The following is an 18,269-nucleotide window of genomic DNA, read 5'->3' as shown; positions in this document are numbered from 1 at the left end:
GGAAAAAGGCGCTGCTGTGCCTTTTTGATCAGCTTGGAGGTGTTGAGGGACCAGGACAAGTCCTCCAAGATATGCACTCCGAGGAATTTATAGCTGGAGACGCGCTCCACCTCAGTCCCGTTGATATGGATGGCGGTATGACTGCCTCCTCTGGTCTGCCTGAATAGTCGACAATAATCTCCTTCGTCTTTTTGGAGTTGAGGATGAGGTTATTGTCGGCAACCAGGTGGTCAGGTGCTGGATCTCATCCCTGTAGGCTGACTCATCGTTGTCGCTGATCAGTCCTACTACCGTGATCGTCAGCAAACTTAATAATGGCGTTATCCGTACTTTGGGATGCAGTCGTGGGTGAAGAGGGAGTAGAGGAGAGGGCTGAGCACACAGCCCTGTGGCACTCCGGTGTTCAGTGTTATGGTGGAGGAGGTGAGGGTATTGACCCTAACAGACTGTGGTCTGTTAGTGAGGAAGTCCAATGTCCAGTTGCAGAGGGAGGTGGAGATGCCAAGTCCCCTGAGTTTGGTGATCAAGTTGGCTGGGATGACGGTGTTAAAGGCAGAGCTGAAATCAATGAACAGCAGCCTGATGTAGGAGTTGTTGTGGTCCAGGTGGGTCAGGGCAGAGTGTAGGGCCGCCGATATGGCGTCCTCTGTAGACCTGTTGGTCCGGTAGGCAAACTGATGGGGGTCCAGTGTGGGGGGGAGGCAGGCTTTGAGGTGAGCCAAGATCAGCCGCTCAAAGCACTTTGCAATGACAGGGGTGAGTGCCACTGGGCGGAAATCGTTGAGACTCCCTGTAGCTGACTGTTTGGGCACTGGCACGATGGTTGATGTCTTGAGGCAAGTGGGGACAACACCCTGGGCCAGTGAGAGATTGAAAATGTCGGCGAGGACTGGGGATAGTTGACCAGCACATGCCCTAAGCACCCGGCCAGGGATGCCATCGGGGCCGGCAGCTTTGCGCTCATTCACCTTGCTCAGTGCATCTTGTACAGCAGAGGTGGAGAGGCTGAGAGGTTGTTCATTCGGGGGTGGAGCAACTTTAATGGCTGGGGTTTTGTTGTCTCGGTCAAAGCGAGCATAGAAGTGGTTTAGCTCATCAGGCAGGGTGTCGTTGTCTGGGGGAGGGGTGTTAACTTTCTGATAATCGGCAAGGGATTTGATTCCTTGCCACATGCGCCTGGGGTCAGAGTTGTTGTGGAAATGCTCCTCAATCCGCCGTTTATGATTTAGTTTAGCAGTCCTAATTCCCATTTTCAGATTGGCCCTGGATGAGCTGTATCCCTCAGCGTCGCCAGATCTGAAAGCGGCATCGCGAGCCTTCAGTAGGAGTCTGACCTCCCTGCTCATCCACGGCTTCTGGTTAGGGAAAGTCTTTATCTCCTTGTGGGTAGTGACATTATCGGTACAGAATTTTATATAGTCCAGAACTGTTGAGGTGTACGAGTTGATGTCCACTTGTGAATTGGAGGTGGACTGAGTAGCAAAGAGACTCCAGTCTGTCTGCTGAAACTGCTCCTGTAAGTCAGAGCCAGCCCCCTCAGGCCAGACCTTCACTGTCCTCATGGTAGGTTTCACACGTCTGATCAGAGGTGTGTATTTGGGGAGCAGGAACAGGGAGATGTTAGTATTCCAGTTAGTATCAGAACCTGCCAGTCTGATGAATGGACATAAAACTGTGATGTTAATGAAGCTTTTTTCCCCCCGCAGATGCTGTTCGACTTGCCAGGTTTTTTTTTACTTCAGATTTCAAGAAACTGCAGGGTTTCATGTTTCAAACCATTTTACTTGTCCCCTCTCTTTTATGTCTGTCTTTATTTATCTCCGACACATATAATCTGCAAGTATATCAAACCGAGTCGGAACATTCACATCAGTCAAGTCAAGTCAAGTTTATTCGTCACATACACATACGAGATGTGCAGTGAAATGAAAAGTGGCAATGCTCGGGGACTTTGTGCAAAAAAACAAAGAAACAACCAGACAAACTACAAACAAAATGGAACAGAATCACATATTGTGGGCGGAAGGAAAAAGGGACAAAAAATAGCGATTTAAAAAAAAGCAGTAGAGTGGTACAGTAAAGTTAGTTCCTGGTGAGATAGGAGTTTACAGTCCTAATGGCCTCTGGGAAGAAACTCCTTCTCAACCTCTCCGTTCTCACAGCAAGGCAACGGAGGCGTTTGCCTGAACGTAGCAGCTGGAACAGTCATATTTTGCATCCTAACACAGACATTTCCTTCATTCCTGATCATGGCTGATCATCCACAATCAGTACCCCGTTCCTGCCTTCTCCCCACATCCCTTGACTCTGCTATCTTTAAGAGCTCCATCTAACTCTCTCGTGAAAACATCCAGATAATCGGCCTCCACTGCCTTCCGAGGCAGAGAATTCCAGTGATTCACAACTGTCTAGGTGAAAATGTTTTTCCTCGTCTCCGTTATAAGTGGACTACCCCTTATTCTTAGACTGTGGCCCCTGGTACTGCACTCTCCCAACATCGGGAACACGTTTCCTGCCTCTAGCGTGTGCAATCCCTTAATAATCTTATATCTTCCAATAAGAAACCCTTTCATCCTTCTAAATTCCAGTGCATACAAGCCCAGTCGCTCCATTCTTTCAACCTATGACAGTCCCGCCATCCCGGGAATTAACCTCGTGAACCTCACTCAATAGCAAGAATGTCCTTCCTCAAATTTGGAGACCAAAACTGCACATAATACTCCAGGTGTGGTCTCACTAGGGCCCTGTATAACTGCAGAAGGACCTCTTTGCTCCTTTACTCAACTCCTCTTGTTATGAAGGCCAACATACCATTAGCTTTCTTAACTGCCTTGCTGGTTTTGTTTATAGATTCACCATGGAAATAGGCTCATTGGCCCACTGAGCCCACATATTAGTTTTCTGTTTTAACACACTGGATGCAACTTCCAGAAGCCAATTAACCAGCAAACCTGCAGGTCTCTGAAATGCGAGAAGAAATCTGAACACCCGGAGAAAATTCAGTGTCACAAACTGCACCCGTCGTCAAGTTTGGTCTCTGACACTGAAGCAGCAACTCTATCGCTGCGCCTCTGCGTTGGTTAACCAGCTAACATTAACCAAAGACAGTAAAGTAAAGATTGGTAAGACAGATAAAGTAAAGTAGCAAGTAAAGATTTGTCAGGCAGGGAAACCTGAGTGTGGCTCAATGTCAAAATGTGGATAAGATCTATTGACAAAGAGCATATTGTATGCACAGAAATAAAAGCCGCCTCCTCATACCATTGAGAGCAAGTCAAGCAGCGGTTGCCAAAAACACTTAAAAATCAAAAGACTGCACACCTAAGAACGGCATTGTGGATGTGCAATTGGATTATCAAGTCACTGGAGCAGTCTCCAAAATTCCTCCAAATTCACTTGAAATATATATTAACCAACTGCATCCTCTCACAGGAGATAATCCCAGGACTGTGGCTCCATTTCCATCCAGATAGCTATGCTGGACATGTCATTCACTTGCCTGACACCCGAACATTGAAACAGACAATTACTCCAAGCTCTAATGAGAATACCAGGCAGACAAACAAAAAAGTAATTCAAGGAAAAATGTTCTTACAAGAAATATACCATTCAAGAGAGTCAAGAGTGTTTTATTGTCATACGTCTCAGATAGAACAATGAAATTCTTGCTGCAGCACAACAGAGTCCTAGGAATCTACCACTCAAAATGGAGCAGTAGCATTTGAGATGGCATAGAGACTATTAAGAACATGTACTGAATGCACATAGAAGTCCCCACAGACACCTCCAACCTCACCTACAGAAGATTGCAGTATCCATGTGGGAGATAAGTTAGCTATGAAACAGAGACATAGAAATTAGGTGCAGGAGTAGGCCATTCGGCCCTTCGAGCCTGCACCGCCATTCAATATGATCATGGCTGATCATCCAACTCAGTATCCCGTACCTGCCTTCTCTCCATACCCCCTGATCCCCTTAGCCACAAGGGCCACATCTAACTCCCTCTTAAACATAGCCAATGAACTGGCCTCAACTACCCTGTGGCAGAGAATTCCAGAGATTCACCACTCTCTGTGTGAAAAAAGTTCTTCTCATCTCGGTTTTAAAGGATTTCCCCCTTATCCTTAAGCTGTGACCCCCTTGTCCTGGACTTCCCTAACATCGGGAACAATCTTCCTGCATCTAGCCTGTCCAACCCCTTAAGAATTTTGTAAGTTTCTATAAGATCCCCTCTCAATCTTCTAAATTCTAGAGAGTATAAACCAAGTCTATCCAGTCTTTCTTCATAAGACAGTCCTGACATCCCAGGAATCAGTCTGGTGAACCGTCTCTGCACTCCCTCTATGGCAATAATGTCCTTCCTCAGATTTGGAGACCAAAACTGTACGCAATACTCCAGGTGTGGTCTCACCAAGACCCTGTACAACTACAGTCTGCAGACTGTTGAAGAATGCCCATATTAACTTTGTGAATGTCTCCTGGTCCTCATTAAAAAATGGTGACATTACGTAAAAAGATCTTTAAAAACATTGACGTTTACTCAAAATTTCGTAAATTTAGAGTAACTTATCTCAGCAGCTTGAAATATTAATTAAATAAATGGTGAGAGTACAAGGAGGCCATTTGGCTCATCAGGTTCACGGCAGCTCTCTATCAGAGTAACTCACCAATTACAGTAACTGCCCAGCCGTTCCTCTGTGGTCTTGCAATTTTTTCTGCACCCTATATTTAATTTTCTTTCAACAGTTACATGTTCGGACAGTGCATTCCAGGTTTCAATCAGGAGCTGTGTTGTTGTTTGCCTAACACTTAATTTGGACAAATCCTTTACACTACACTTGTGATCCTTTGGTCCTTGCAAGGGCACAGCCTCACAATCCCTTATGCAGGTCAGTTATTATTTTACATCCATCAGGTCTCCCCTCGGCCTTATATTCTCACCCAAACAGTCCCCGTATTTCATTTACTCTTTAACTGTATTTGCCTCATACACAGAACGATCTTTGCAAATCACTTCTGGACCCTTTCCAATACCCTCAACATCTTATAATGAAGTAATAAAAACAGAGCACAATACTCTAAAGGGGGCCTAACTGGTCATTTATAAAGCTTACTACGACTTCCCAGCTTTCATACTTCGTGCTGCCACTGATAAAAGGCAACATTCTGTATGGCTTTATTAACCGTTTCCTAAACCTACTGTGCAACTCTCAATAAAAAGAGTGCTGGAGTAACTCAGCAGGTCAGGCAGCATCTCTGGAGAAAATGGACAGATGATATTTCAGGTTGGAACACTTCCTCAGACAGATTATAGTGGGTGGAGGGGTGGGGGAGGGAAAGAGGGGAAAACGGGAAGAGGTGGGGGGGTCAGTTCCAAACCACGCAAGTGTTATGTTCATTGGCAAATGGGTGAACAAAAGCCAGAGATATGAAGAAAAGAAGAGGCTGTGAGATAAGAGGGGAAGAGGCACAAAACCTGAAGTCATAGGGAGGGATATAGATGGGAGGGACAGTGGTAGGGGAAAAATGTGGTGGAATAGCGTTAGTTAATTACCTAAAATTGAAGAATTCACCATTCCTGTCAGACGGTAAACAATCCAAGTGAAATATGAGGAATATGCAGAATACAACACACAAACTGAAGGAACAGCATCTCATATTCTGCTTGGATAGCTCACAACCCAACAGAATGAATATTAAATTCTCCAAATTTTAGTTAACTACTACTATAACCTACTAACAACCTCCCTCCTCCCCCTCCCCCTCCCCTCCCTGTGGCCCACCTGAATTCATGCCCAATTCTCCCCTTTCCCCTCCCATGCTCCCTTCCTCCACTATTCCTTCCTCTAGCTTCATCCCATCCTTATCCCACACTCTTTATCTTTGGCCTTGATTATCCTTGGTCTTTGTCCAACCATGTACCTATCAACTCCCCCCTGCCCTTACCTGTTTCCAACCATCACTTGCAAGGCTTTGTCCTGCCCCCACCTTTCTCCCCCCCTCCCCCACCACAACCCGTCTTAAAGGTTCCGCCCCGCAATTTCCAACAAAATTAAACTCACCACCTCCCCCCCCCCCCCCCCCAGACCCCCTTCCCTACGTCCCACCTGGATACATACCCATTTTTTATTTTCCCCTTCCAATGTCCCCTTCCATCTACATTCCTTCCCAGCTTCTCGTTTCATGCCTCAGCTCTCACTATCTTTTATCTTTTCTTCTTTGGCCTTTGTCCAACCATTTGCCTGGCATTGTCCCAGCCTACCTCTCTTCCAGCTTTCTCCCCTCCCTAGTGTGAAGAGTCCCAACCTGAAACATCACCTATCCATGTTCTTCAGAGATGTTGCATGACCTGCTGAGTTACTCCAGGGATTTTTTGTAAACCAGCATCTGCAGTTCCTTGTGTCCACATTTCTGTACAACTTTCAATGATTTGCACCCAAATACCACTTTTAGAATAGCATCTTTCATTGCCTTTCATTTTTCCTACCAAAATGCTTCGCTTTAAATTTCTCCGCATTAGACTATCTACATGTGCCTGTTCATTTTAGCCTACTGATATCTTGCTGCAATATACCAGCATCTTCTTACCTGTTCAAAATAATGCAAACTTAAAGATTGCAACTTGTATCCCAATGGACAAGTCATTAATATCGATAATGGCCTCAATATCAATCTTAGGGAAACAGCTGTTCACCTTCCTGCAGTTCAACAAACAATCATTCACCATAAAGATTTGTAGTCTATCACTTAACCATCCCTACATCTATGCCTCTTATATGCTGCGTGTTTCAGCTTTGTTGATAAGCCTGTCATATGGCAAGTTATAAAATTGCTTCTGAAAGTCCATATACCGCACTGACTGCATCATCAACTCAAGCCGCCAACTCAAAATCTTCCATCAAATTGGTTAAACTTGACTTGCCCTTAATTCTCTGCTGGCTAGTTTTAATCTATTTTCCTCTAGGTGATTAATCCTCTCCCAGAACAATTTTCCAAAAGCTTTAAATTAATGGCTTCCGATCGCAAATGGCTCCACCCTGCCCCATGAGAAAGTTTTGCAGCCGCATTGAGACACCATCCTGGTAACAACATCCTGGTGTCATGTTTACTGCCACCAAATCTCCTCTGTCCCTCTAATGAACGAGTCCCCTATCATCTTGGTTTTGTCAATCTTCACCCTATCTTGCTGTGCCTCAGATTCCCTCTCCCTTTCCACAATCAGAAAATCAAATGCAGTTCTTTGAAGTTATGACCAGTAGAATACAACAGGGGACCAGTTGATATGAAGGATTTAGACTTTTAGAAGACCTTCAATATTGTGATAATTAAGAGGCCAGTAAACAAGATTAGAACATAGGCAAATATATTGGCATGGTTCAATTAATGGATGGAAATCACTTGCAACTAATGGTCAATTTTTGTAATGGCCAGTGCTCTCCCCATTCTCCTGCCTTCTACCCATAGCCCCTGACACCGGTACTAATCAAGAATATATCAATCTCTACCTTTAAAACATCCAGTGACCTGGCCTTCACAGCCCTCTGTAACAATAGATAAGCTAAGTGAATGAACAAAGACATGACAGATGGAACATAATGTTGAAAAACATGAGGTTAACCACTAAGCTGAAAAATAGAAAGAGGGAATGTGTGTTAAATGTTGAGAAATTAGATGGTCCTAGACTGGGATTCCCAATGCATATGAAACACCTTGTTGATGTACAGATGCAATAAGCAATTAGGAGGGCAAATAACATGTTTACCTTAATAACAAGAGGATTTGGGCAAAGTAAAATAAATCACTTCAATTATTTCAGTTCCTGGTGAAATGACACATGGCGTACAGGTCGGGTCTTCTCAAAGGAAGGATACATTTCGGAAAGAAATTGCAGAGTTATCTCATTAGAATGTTTATAATTTTCAGAGGTCATGACAGGGAAGATGATCTTTACTCTGGTCAATGTCCCGTATAAGGAGTAACATCAAACTAAGGGTATGACCATACAGGACAGAGATGGGAAGAAACTCCTGCCTGCAGCAAGTAGCAATTTATCCACCAAGTCTATTCATCCTCTGTACTTAGAAAGTTAATAGATTTATGGGATATTGGGTTAGTGCATATTCTTAGAGGGGACATAAAACCCATAATCATATTGAAAACAGTAGACACAAGATTAATTACCTACTCCTGATTGTATTTCATGGCCAGGGAGTGATGAAGGTTTGTAATTAATTCCCTGAAATACTGGCAGAAACCCTCATGATGCTTAAAGTAGTTATGACTGTAATGACAAGAACCAAATCCTAGAAGGTGAGATTAGACTGGTTAGCTCTTTTTCAAACTGCAAAGAGACAATAAGGTGAGGTGCCGTAATGATTACCACCCAGTGGCTCTGACATCCACCATCAAAGTGCTTTGAGAGGCATACATTAACTCCAGTTTCTTGTGCAGCCTTGATCTATTGCAGTTGGCCTATCGTTGTAACAGGTTCACAGCAGACGCCATCGCCCTGACCTTAAATTAATCTCTACAACACCTAAACAATAAGGATATCAACGTTATCCTATTTATTGGCATTCAAGACCACAATCCTAACCAAACTCTCTCCAAACTCCTGGACTTAGGACTATCACTTATATCTCAGCACATACAATAATACACCAATATCACACTTTACTCAGGATGCTGCATAACCCACTGAGTTGCTCCAGCAGCATTTTTTTGCTCTAGATTCTAGCAGCTACAATTTCTTGTCTCCATGACACCATAATTCCTTTTGCTGAAAAGCCAAGGAAACAATCGTGCCACTGATTCCAATTTGTGTTCATAGAAAAAGTCATAAATCTATCCCCCATTATTAGCACTGGTGAGGAGGTGTTTCAGTATGCTGCTCTCAACCTTTCTGCTGAAATAAACTATTTATTCTCATCTTGATCATCTTGCAATAAAGCTTATTTGCACAACAAATTTAAGAAGCTTTCAATATACAATTTGGTTCCATCTCAATGTCGCAAAAACAGTGGTATTAATAAACTGTGGGGAAAAAAAGCAATACAAGAAGAGTAGGGGAAAGTATAACATTCAGACAAAAAAAAAAACTCTTCACCCAAAATGTCAGCTGAAACTTTGAGCACCTTGTGCAGAAAACAAGCAGTCGTGAAGTCATGCTAAAAGCTTACAAAACAATTAGTGAAAAGGAAGAGCTGGGAGCCATGGTGGTCTATAATTTTAGCTCACTGGACAGTAAAGAAAAAAAATCAATGAAATGACTCGAGAATCAAGAATGAATTTAGACACAATTAATAGCATCAAGTGGAAAGTATTTTCAAAATTCAAAACGTTATCCGTTGTTCAGTCACACGTAAGCTAATAATTGAGTAAGCAGCAGTATTAATCTGAAACCAAATCAGCATGTAGAAACAAAGAACTGCAGTCGCTAGTTTATACCAAAGATAACACAAAGTGCTGGAGTAACTCAGCAGATTAAGCAGCATCTCTGGAGGAAAAGGATAGGTGATGTTTCAAGTCGGGACCCTTTTCAGATATCCTTTTCCTTCAGAGATGCTGCCTGACCCGCAAAGTTATGGGCCTGTCCCACTTAGGCGATTTTTTTAGGCAACAACAGGCGACTTGTTTGTTGCCACATGTTCGCCGGTGGTCGCCGGGAGTTGTCTCCCAAGTCGCCCCAATAGTCGTAGCGTTTTTCTGGTCGCCGCTAATTATCTCATACAGTGGCAACAGTGGGTTTGACGCCAATGAGCGTGACTTCTCCTGAAATAGGCGCTGTCGTAGGTTGTCACGAATGGTTGACGTAGGTTGTTGCCGGTTATTCGGCGACCTGCTACGACTATGACAGTCGCCGGCAGTTGCCTAAAACATCGCCAAGTGGGACAGGCCCATTAGTCCAGCACTTTGTGTCCACCAATTCAGCACCTATGGAAATGTTAAAACTGAAATTTACGAATAGAATTAAAAGCAAGAGAAATTTATGTATGAGATAATTGACTGAATTTTGCATTAAACAACTCAAGGGCAAGTGGTAACCTTACCTTACAGCTTCCAGCCTCTTATTTTGTCGGACGAGTTCAATGAACTCTTGAATTCTCAGACTGAACTCCAAGCAGCTCTGTTAACACAAAAGAACTGGCTCAGCTCAAAAGAACATGATTGTTTCCAGCATTAAAAAGGCCAAAATGTACAGAAACAGTGACAGGAAATAGCAGGCCAACAGCACACAAAGCTGTTTATAAAAAGAATGGAAAGCAAAACCTGCCAAAAGTTTGTGGCCAGTTAAATACTAAATGAAAGTTGCTGTTTCGCACTGAAAAATAATTTTAGTTCATGGCTTGCCATACCTGTTAAAATGAAAGGAACAGGGTGAAATTCACAAGATGGATGTATAAATTACTGAGAACAGCCTCTCTGGCAACAAGAACCTGCAAATATGGAGTCTTATTCAGATAACTGCACACTTTTGGAAGTTCCTTATAGAGTCCGTGAATACTCAGTTGCACAATGGACAGCTACAGGGACAAGTCAGGAATGTGGATTGTCTTGTTGAAGTGCACATCATGCTAGCGGGGCTTTCTGGACCCTGCTGATGTTGAAAGATCTAATATTATTCTAAGGGTTTTCAGTTGAAGTCTGTAATTCTGACAGTTCCCTATAATATAAGAATGTCACTCTGAAGCACTTCACTTGTATCTGTGTCGCCAATAAAACTCGGCTTTAACAACCAACACGGAAAGGATATTTATATTGACTAATCAAATAGCACAACTTTAAATGCCAACTCCAACCTGAACACATTGGTTTACATTTTCCTGCATGGACCCATCATACTATTTTCTGTTTGGGTGGTAGGACAAACTTATGTTTTGTTATTCAAGATGATAAATCCACACAGCATGGAAGTGGTGGGCACGTTCAAAAGTACAAAACATTTTGAAATTCAAATCACTTTTTAAAGAGCTAATCCTCAATATATCTCCGCACAGAATTGCAACCAACATTAAATAAAGAGATATTGGGAAACAGATTTCAGAACCGAGCTAGGCGTAACTTTATGGGACAATAAGCTGGAGTAACTCAGGCAGCATCTCTGGAGAGAAGAAATGGGTGACGTTTCGGGTCGAGACCCTTCTTCAGACCAGTGACATTTTTTTCCACCGGTCCTGGAGTTTAAAACCTGAATATACTGTAACTCATTTCTGAAAATTAGTTGCTCATTTGATTCCATTACTTCTGGCCCATTTCTCCGTACCCCACTGTTCTACTTGCCAAAAAATTATTTGCCTCCACTTTAAATACGTTTAATGATCTAGCTTCCAAGTGCCAGGAATAAATTCCAAAGATTCACCACCTCTGCCAGAAGAACTTTCCATGTACAGATAGTTCTTAAAAAAATTACAACAAAAAGAGTACAAGCATGGCAGACCAGTATTTACATTTTTTTTAAAAATAATTAATCTTTTTCTGCAACTGTTAGAAGTTTTAAAATATTTAACTCGGGGAGAAACATTTTCAGCATGTGCAGCAGATCTATAAATACACCAATCATAAATGGTGGATAATCAACAAAAGCCACTCAAAACTATTTGCCTCATAAGATCCACAACTCAGTTTGAGAACTTACTTTCATCTTCCTCAGCCTTGATTTATTGTCATGGCACCAGGCCAGACAAGTGGCTGTTTCTTGCCTTTCAAGCGACTCTTCAACCTCTTTGGCTGTAAGAAACATGTCAATATTCACCAAGTCCTACAAGAAAGAAATAACCAGAAACATTATGTCATCATAGGGAAACCAATGCAGCAACATACTACAAACTTATCAATTGTAGGTTAGAAATATTTCATCAATACAAAGTATAATCACAACCGAAATTCAGGAATCCGCCTGTTGTTCAATGGTTACAGTTTGGAATTAAAGGGCCTATCCCACTTAGGCAATTTTTCGGCGACAGCTGGAAAATAGGTTGTCGCCACAGTCGCCTGTATTGTCGCGAGTTGTCTCCTCAAGTGTCGTAACTTTTTTCTTGTCGCCGCTGGATTTTGAAATGTTCAAAACCTTTCGGCAACAGTGGGCTTGTTCTTCTTCTTTTCTGTCTTCTTCTGCCGTAGGTTGTCAGGATGACGCCAGGTGATTACCTCAGTGAATTCCATTGGTGACAACCTACGTCAACCGGCGACAGTAACGGCGTCAAGAGAAGTCTTCATTTGTCGCTGACAGGGTCGTAGCTTGTGGAGGTATATTGTAGGTTGTCGGCCGTGTGGTCGAAGGTTGTCGTAGGTGCTGGCATGGTTGTCGTAGGTGTGGTTGTAGGCTAATGCCCCAAGTCGCGAGCAATTGTGTCGCCGGTTGACCTAGCTTGTCGTAGCTTGACGTTGACTAGGTGGTAGCTTGTCATGGACATTGTCATAGTGTGGGTCAATTTCGGCGTCCCGCTCCGACTGTGAATGTCGCTGGCAGTCGCCTAAAAAAATCACCTAAGTGGGACAGGCCCTTAACACAATCGTCCCCTCCAAATTTAAACTCAGAACTTGGTTGCTGCTCAGCCTATGTAATAGTATACACTGTCCTCATGAGTAGATCACAATCAGTATGAACGGGTAACACTTCATCTTCGATAACCAACACAGGAGGACCTCAAAGCTGCGCTCCCAGTCCCGTGCTCTATTCTCCATGTCCATGACTGTGCAGCCAAAACCATCTTTAAATTTGCTCATGATGCCACAGCTGTTGATCAAATAACAAATATTGAGGAGTCTCATTTAGCCACAATCATCTGGAAGGTACAAGAGCCTTAAAACTATGACCTCTTCTTAGAAACAATCAGGCTTTTGAAGATTGCCAACCCAAATACCTCAGCAACTATTACCTTGTACGGGCCAGTTATGGCTCATTATGGTTGCCAAATATTAGTATATTCATTTATTGTATTGATTATTATACGTGAATTGTTATTGCATTTGTGTTATTGTATTTACAGGCCTGTAAATTCATTATTCCATTGCCAGTACTTATGACAATTAAATACTCTTTAAGTTTAGGAATTCAAGAGATTGCCACTTTGTCTCGATGTTTGGTCAGTTTAAACTATGAAAACTTCACTTTATCCTCATCTTTAATAAAAGAATGAATTTTCAAGTGAAGTTGCAACCCGACACATAGTCTGTCACTGATGTCACCAGAGTTCCTCCAGCACTTTGAGTTTTACTGAAGGATTCAGCATCTGCAGATTCTGGTGTAATTCTCCAATTACACAAGCTAGTCGGACCACTGCGTCGTTGGAGCTATTCGGAATTGATCACGGACATGCACCAACTCTGAAGTTCTATCTACAGGAATTCGAATTCCACCTTATTGGCAGAACTTCAATGTGAAATACTGTATTTGGAAATTTGGCTTTGCAAATATCGACTCCTTCTCGAACTCCTAATTTTAGTGCGTATCTCTCATCATACGCGGGCAATCAAATCAAACTAAAATTGCCCAATTGAATTCTTGAATGGACTGGTATTCCGGCCAATCTATACTCTGCCCATCCATGCTCAGCACCTTTATGAGATTCGTCGTCCGTCACACACGACTCAGATATCTACATGCAGACACTCATCTCCACTGGGCACCGGGGATTCAGCGCCTAGTCGCTTTGCGCTGTGAGTTATCAATGCCGATTTTCAGAGTGCATCTTTTCAATTTGCACTCCCGGCAAACATCCGATCGATACTTGGGTCAGACCTGTATTTCAATACCCCACAAATTGGATACCAAATCTAACCTTGGGCCACACCACACCCAATGAAGCGCGCCCGGCTCTCGTTAAAGCAGCTGCAGTCTGCCAACTACGACCAAGTTTGGGCCACACCACGCCTGAGTTTTATGGGCCCCCAACCCAAAGGGGTGCTAACCACCCCCCTGTGCTTGCTAGACTCTTTTCTAATGATCTTGATCTCTTTTCTAATGAACTATCCGCTCCAACTAACGAAGTGCCGAAAACCAATGCGAAAATCGCACAGTGGGCCCAATATCTGCAGAAGATAGAAACAGCTAGACACCCTTGATCGCAAACTTGACGAGCCCCCAATGTAAATAGCTCGTTCTAAGTTTCCCCTAGTCTAGTTTCAGTAGAAGATCGACGCAGTGGACTTTTATAGGTCCCGGGACCTCGAGGGGCCGAACCACAAGGGGGTGGGCTCTTGATAATCCAATTACAGATATCAATTAACCCCATACATAACAGACATTTCACTAACCCAATAATATAGAGGCTTATACATTCTATTCAAACCCAGGCTTCTTCAGGAAGCGAACATAGAAACATTTACTCTGATCTGCAAGAAAGCCAGACAAGGCTCAATACCTCATCCAATCAACACTCGGCAAAGTGTAACTCTGCAACATTATTTACAACTATATACAAGGTGTGTGGAGGCTCCTAACGGCAGCGGCTCGACTGCGTCTGTCTTTTTTTAATTTTTGTCCCATTAGATGTATGTTTTTGGTTTTAATTTTTGTTATTTTTTAGCTGTGCATATGTGGGAGGGATGGGTGGGGGAAAAACCGTTTAATCTTTTCCCTGTACGGGGACCCGACCTTTACCCTGTCGGGTCTCCGGTGTCATTGGGCCTAACATCGTGGAGCCGGCAGCGGCCTCCAACCGGAACCAACCTAGGGCTCCAGTAGCGGAGCCTGCGGACTTGCCATCACGGAGCGGGGAAGAGCTGTGGTGGCGCGCTGCTGCAACCCGACTTCGGAGCTTCAGAGGCTCCAGCCGCAGGCCCGGTGGACAGGAACATCGGGAGCTCTCAGGTCCCTGGTGGGAGACCGCTTTTCGGAGCTCCCACAACAGCAACTTCTCCCGCTGGAATTGCGGGGTTTAAACGAATCGGAGCGGGGCCAAACGTCGCTCCGCGCGGCTTAAACGGCTGCAGGACTTACCATCGCCCGCCGGGGGCTTTAACATCGTGATCCCTAGTCGCCTCGACACTGCAGTTGGACTGCTGGACCGCGGGAGAAGAACAAAGGGAAGAGATAAGACTTTTGCCTTCATCACAGTGAGGTGTTGGAGATTAACTGTGATTGATGTTTGTGTAAATTGTGTTATAGGTATGTTACAAAACCTACCTGAATCGTCATTGGGAATCTGCCCTCAGCCATGTCGGCGATTTTGGCACTGTTTGGAGGGGGCGGGTTTAAAACGCGATTTTTACTAGGCTGTACTAATCGCACATGTTCAGCCTAGTAAATCATTAACGAAAAATCGCTGCAAGACCCGGTCGCAAAAGGTATTATTAGTTTTATAGGCCTCGATAATATAGTTATAATAGATTTAAAATTACTCTCTGATTTCGCAACCTCTCGCAGCCCCAGGGTTTTATAAAGCAAACAATTAAAGGTATGTACCTTATTTTTACATTAAATGGGGCATATATATACCCTATGTATCAAGTTATCTATAACGAATAGTTCATTTTGGGCTTTTAATATCCCGCAGTATTTTTCTCGGCATTTGAGGGCACTAATCCAGCGCTATGTCAACGTTCTAAACCAGCGCGTTCACAGAAACCCACTAGAAAGCCGATTTAAATGGGCATTTATGTACAGCAATTGAACACTAAATTCGTTCCATTTGGCCTATAAATTAATGTAAATTAGATATAAAAATCATGTTATATTGTGAATTATTTGTGAATAATCTTTGGACACTTAGGCTATTTAAAAATGTTAATCTTTCCTTAAGAAATGGGCGTTTGACTATCCAAGATCACAGCTTTTTTGTAATGTCCATTGAAAATCAATAGGGAACAAGATGCTAATTTCCGAGTATGAAAATGGTCATAACTTTTTTAATACTTGAGATATGAAAGTGAATTTGGTGTCAAATTAAACTTATTGTTATGCTTTATCTGATGGGATAAATTGCAGACTTGATTTTTTAAATCTCAAAATTTTGTAACATTGCTATTGTGTTAAGTGTGTATCTTGGTTTTTTTGTAATGCCATGACTGCAGGAATGAAATTTCATTCAAACCTTGTCTGTTTGAATGACAATAAAAGGCATTCTATGTCGGGTTTGCAGTCCTCCAATCCATTCTATGCATTTTGCACCTATTTGACAGGGTCTCCAGATGTTCTTATTCTTTTCTTGTATCTGGGCTCTAGACTGACACTACTCTGCAGCTTGTCATAATTCTGCAGAGAGCAATTTCAAATTCACCAAATCTCCCAGCAGCCCTGAAGCTTTTACCCCAATATAAAGTCCTAGCCTCTCCAATCTGGCCAGGATTAATAGTTCCATTCACCCCATTGCATGATGGATGTTGAGGCTTTGGAGAGGGTGCAGAAGAGGTTTACTATAATGATGCTTAGATTAGAGGGTATCAGCTATAAGGAGAGGTTGGACAAACCTGGAATGTTTTCTTTAAAGATGTGAGGGAAGGGGATGGGAGACCTGATAGAAGTATATAAATATGAGAAGCATAGATAGGCTAGACAATCAAAATCATTTTCCCCATCAAGCTGGAAATGTCAAAGATTGGTGGGCATAGCTTTAAGATGAGAGCGGCAAAGTTTAAATTGACATGAGGGACAAGACTTTTTTTTTAAACTCAGTGGGTGCTTGGAATGTGCTGCAGAGGTGGTGGTGGGGGCATTTAAGAAGCTCTGATATAAACACATGGATATGCACGGAATGGAAGGATATGCATCAGATGAAGACAGAAAGTTTAAATTGACATCATATTTATCATGACAACTTGGGCCTGTTCTTGTGCTATTTATATTCATTATTATGGCATTGCCATGTGTAGTTTATGCAAGTAAATGAGCAAACAAGGTAGGAAGTTATGAATCTGTGTTGTAAGGGAGGGCTGAAGCAGGAATAGTGGCAAGATACACGAGACCCAGGAGCGGTTGAAGTGGCTGGTGCAGCATCCGGGCGATGAGTTTAAAAATCGAGCACACGAGCAACAAGAGAGATATAGATGGTGGTAAGAGGAAGATGTGTGGCTTTCTTGATTGAGGAGAAAGTCATGGCTGTCAAGGAAAAATATGACATTACTGATGGTTTGTCCAGTAACAAATAAATTAAAAAATGGAATGATCACCATGTTGGTTATGTACTATTGGCCTCCAAATAGGCAATGTGTATTAGAACAAATATGCCAGGAAATTGCAGGCAGCTACAGGACTAACAAGGTTGTTATGGTAGGGGATTTTAACTTTCCAAATATAGACTGGAACTGTCATAGTGCAAAGTGCTATGATGGGATGGAATTTGTCAAATGTGTTCAGGAATGTTTCCTCGGGCAATATGTAGAGGGCCATACATGGGATGGGGCAAAGCTTGATCTACTCTTCAGAAATTGGGAAGAGCAAGGTGTTTGTAGGTGAGCCTTTGGCACAAGTGAGCGTTCTGAGGTACCCACCTGCTTCAAGAAGATAACCACAATCCTGGCTAATAAAGAAAAGCAAGATCTCATGCCTTAACGATTACCGTCAGTGGGCTTGACATACACCATCATGAAGTGCTTTGGGAGGCCGGTTGGAAAACGCATTGTCGAGTCTACCAAGCCACCTGGAGCCACTGCAGTTCGTCTACTGCCCCAACAGGTTCATGACTGATGCCATCTGCCTGGCCCTACACTCATCCCTGAAACACCTGAATAAGAGAGACACCCATGTCGGACTCCTTCTCATACACTAGAGCTCTGTTTTTAATACCATTATCCCATCCAAGTAGTCAGCATTTATCTTTGTAACTGGATCCTCGACTTCCTGACCAACAGACCACAATCAATGAGGACAGGGAACAAATCGTCTTCCACGATAATCCTCAAAACTGGTGTTCTGCAAGGATGTGTTCTCAGCCTCCCTCTTTACTCCTTATACACCCACGACTGTGCCTCCAAGTACAAATCCAACTCAATTTACAAACTGGCGGACAACACCACCGTAGTGGGCCAAATATCAAATAATGACAAAACTGAGTACGGGTAGGGGATTGAATAACTCACAACCTGGTCTCAAGGCAGCAACCTTTCCCTCAATGTCAGCAAAACGAAGGAGATAGCAATTTCAGGAAATGAAGCTGTACACATACCCCAGTATACATTGACATAGTCGAAGTAGAGATGATTGAAAGCTTCAAGTTCCTAGAAGTAAATATCACCAGCAACTTGTCCTGGACCAGCCATATCGAAGAAATGGCCAAGAAAACACGAGTCCATGCCAACCATTGATTATCTGTTCACACTATTTCTTTGTT

The 18,269-nt window shown here is 43.0% G+C and overlaps 1 protein-coding gene across 1 annotated transcript in view; it reads right to left on the bottom strand.

Annotated features, from left to right (window-relative positions):
* Positions 1 to 18,269, bottom strand: part of maea (macrophage erythroblast attacher, E3 ubiquitin ligase) — a 57,927-nt gene that overhangs the window by 11,466 nt on the left and 28,192 nt on the right. The window contains exons 4-5 of the mRNA XM_055651897.1: positions 11,636 to 11,758; positions 10,050 to 10,126 (exon numbers count right to left, since the gene is read on the bottom strand). Coding sequence (XP_055507872.1) covers positions 10,050 to 10,126; positions 11,636 to 11,758 — 200 coding nt within the window. The remainder of the gene's footprint in view (positions 1 to 10,049; positions 10,127 to 11,635; positions 11,759 to 18,269) is intronic.

The sequence above is a fragment of the Leucoraja erinacea genome, chromosome 1, assembly GCF_028641065.1.
Source record: "Leucoraja erinacea ecotype New England chromosome 1, Leri_hhj_1, whole genome shotgun sequence".
In the NCBI taxonomy this organism is placed as follows: Eukaryota; Metazoa; Chordata; class Chondrichthyes; order Rajiformes; family Rajidae; genus Leucoraja; species Leucoraja erinaceus.
Note: the sequence above shows the minus strand (reverse complement) of the source record. Positions and strands in the feature narration are given on the sequence as shown.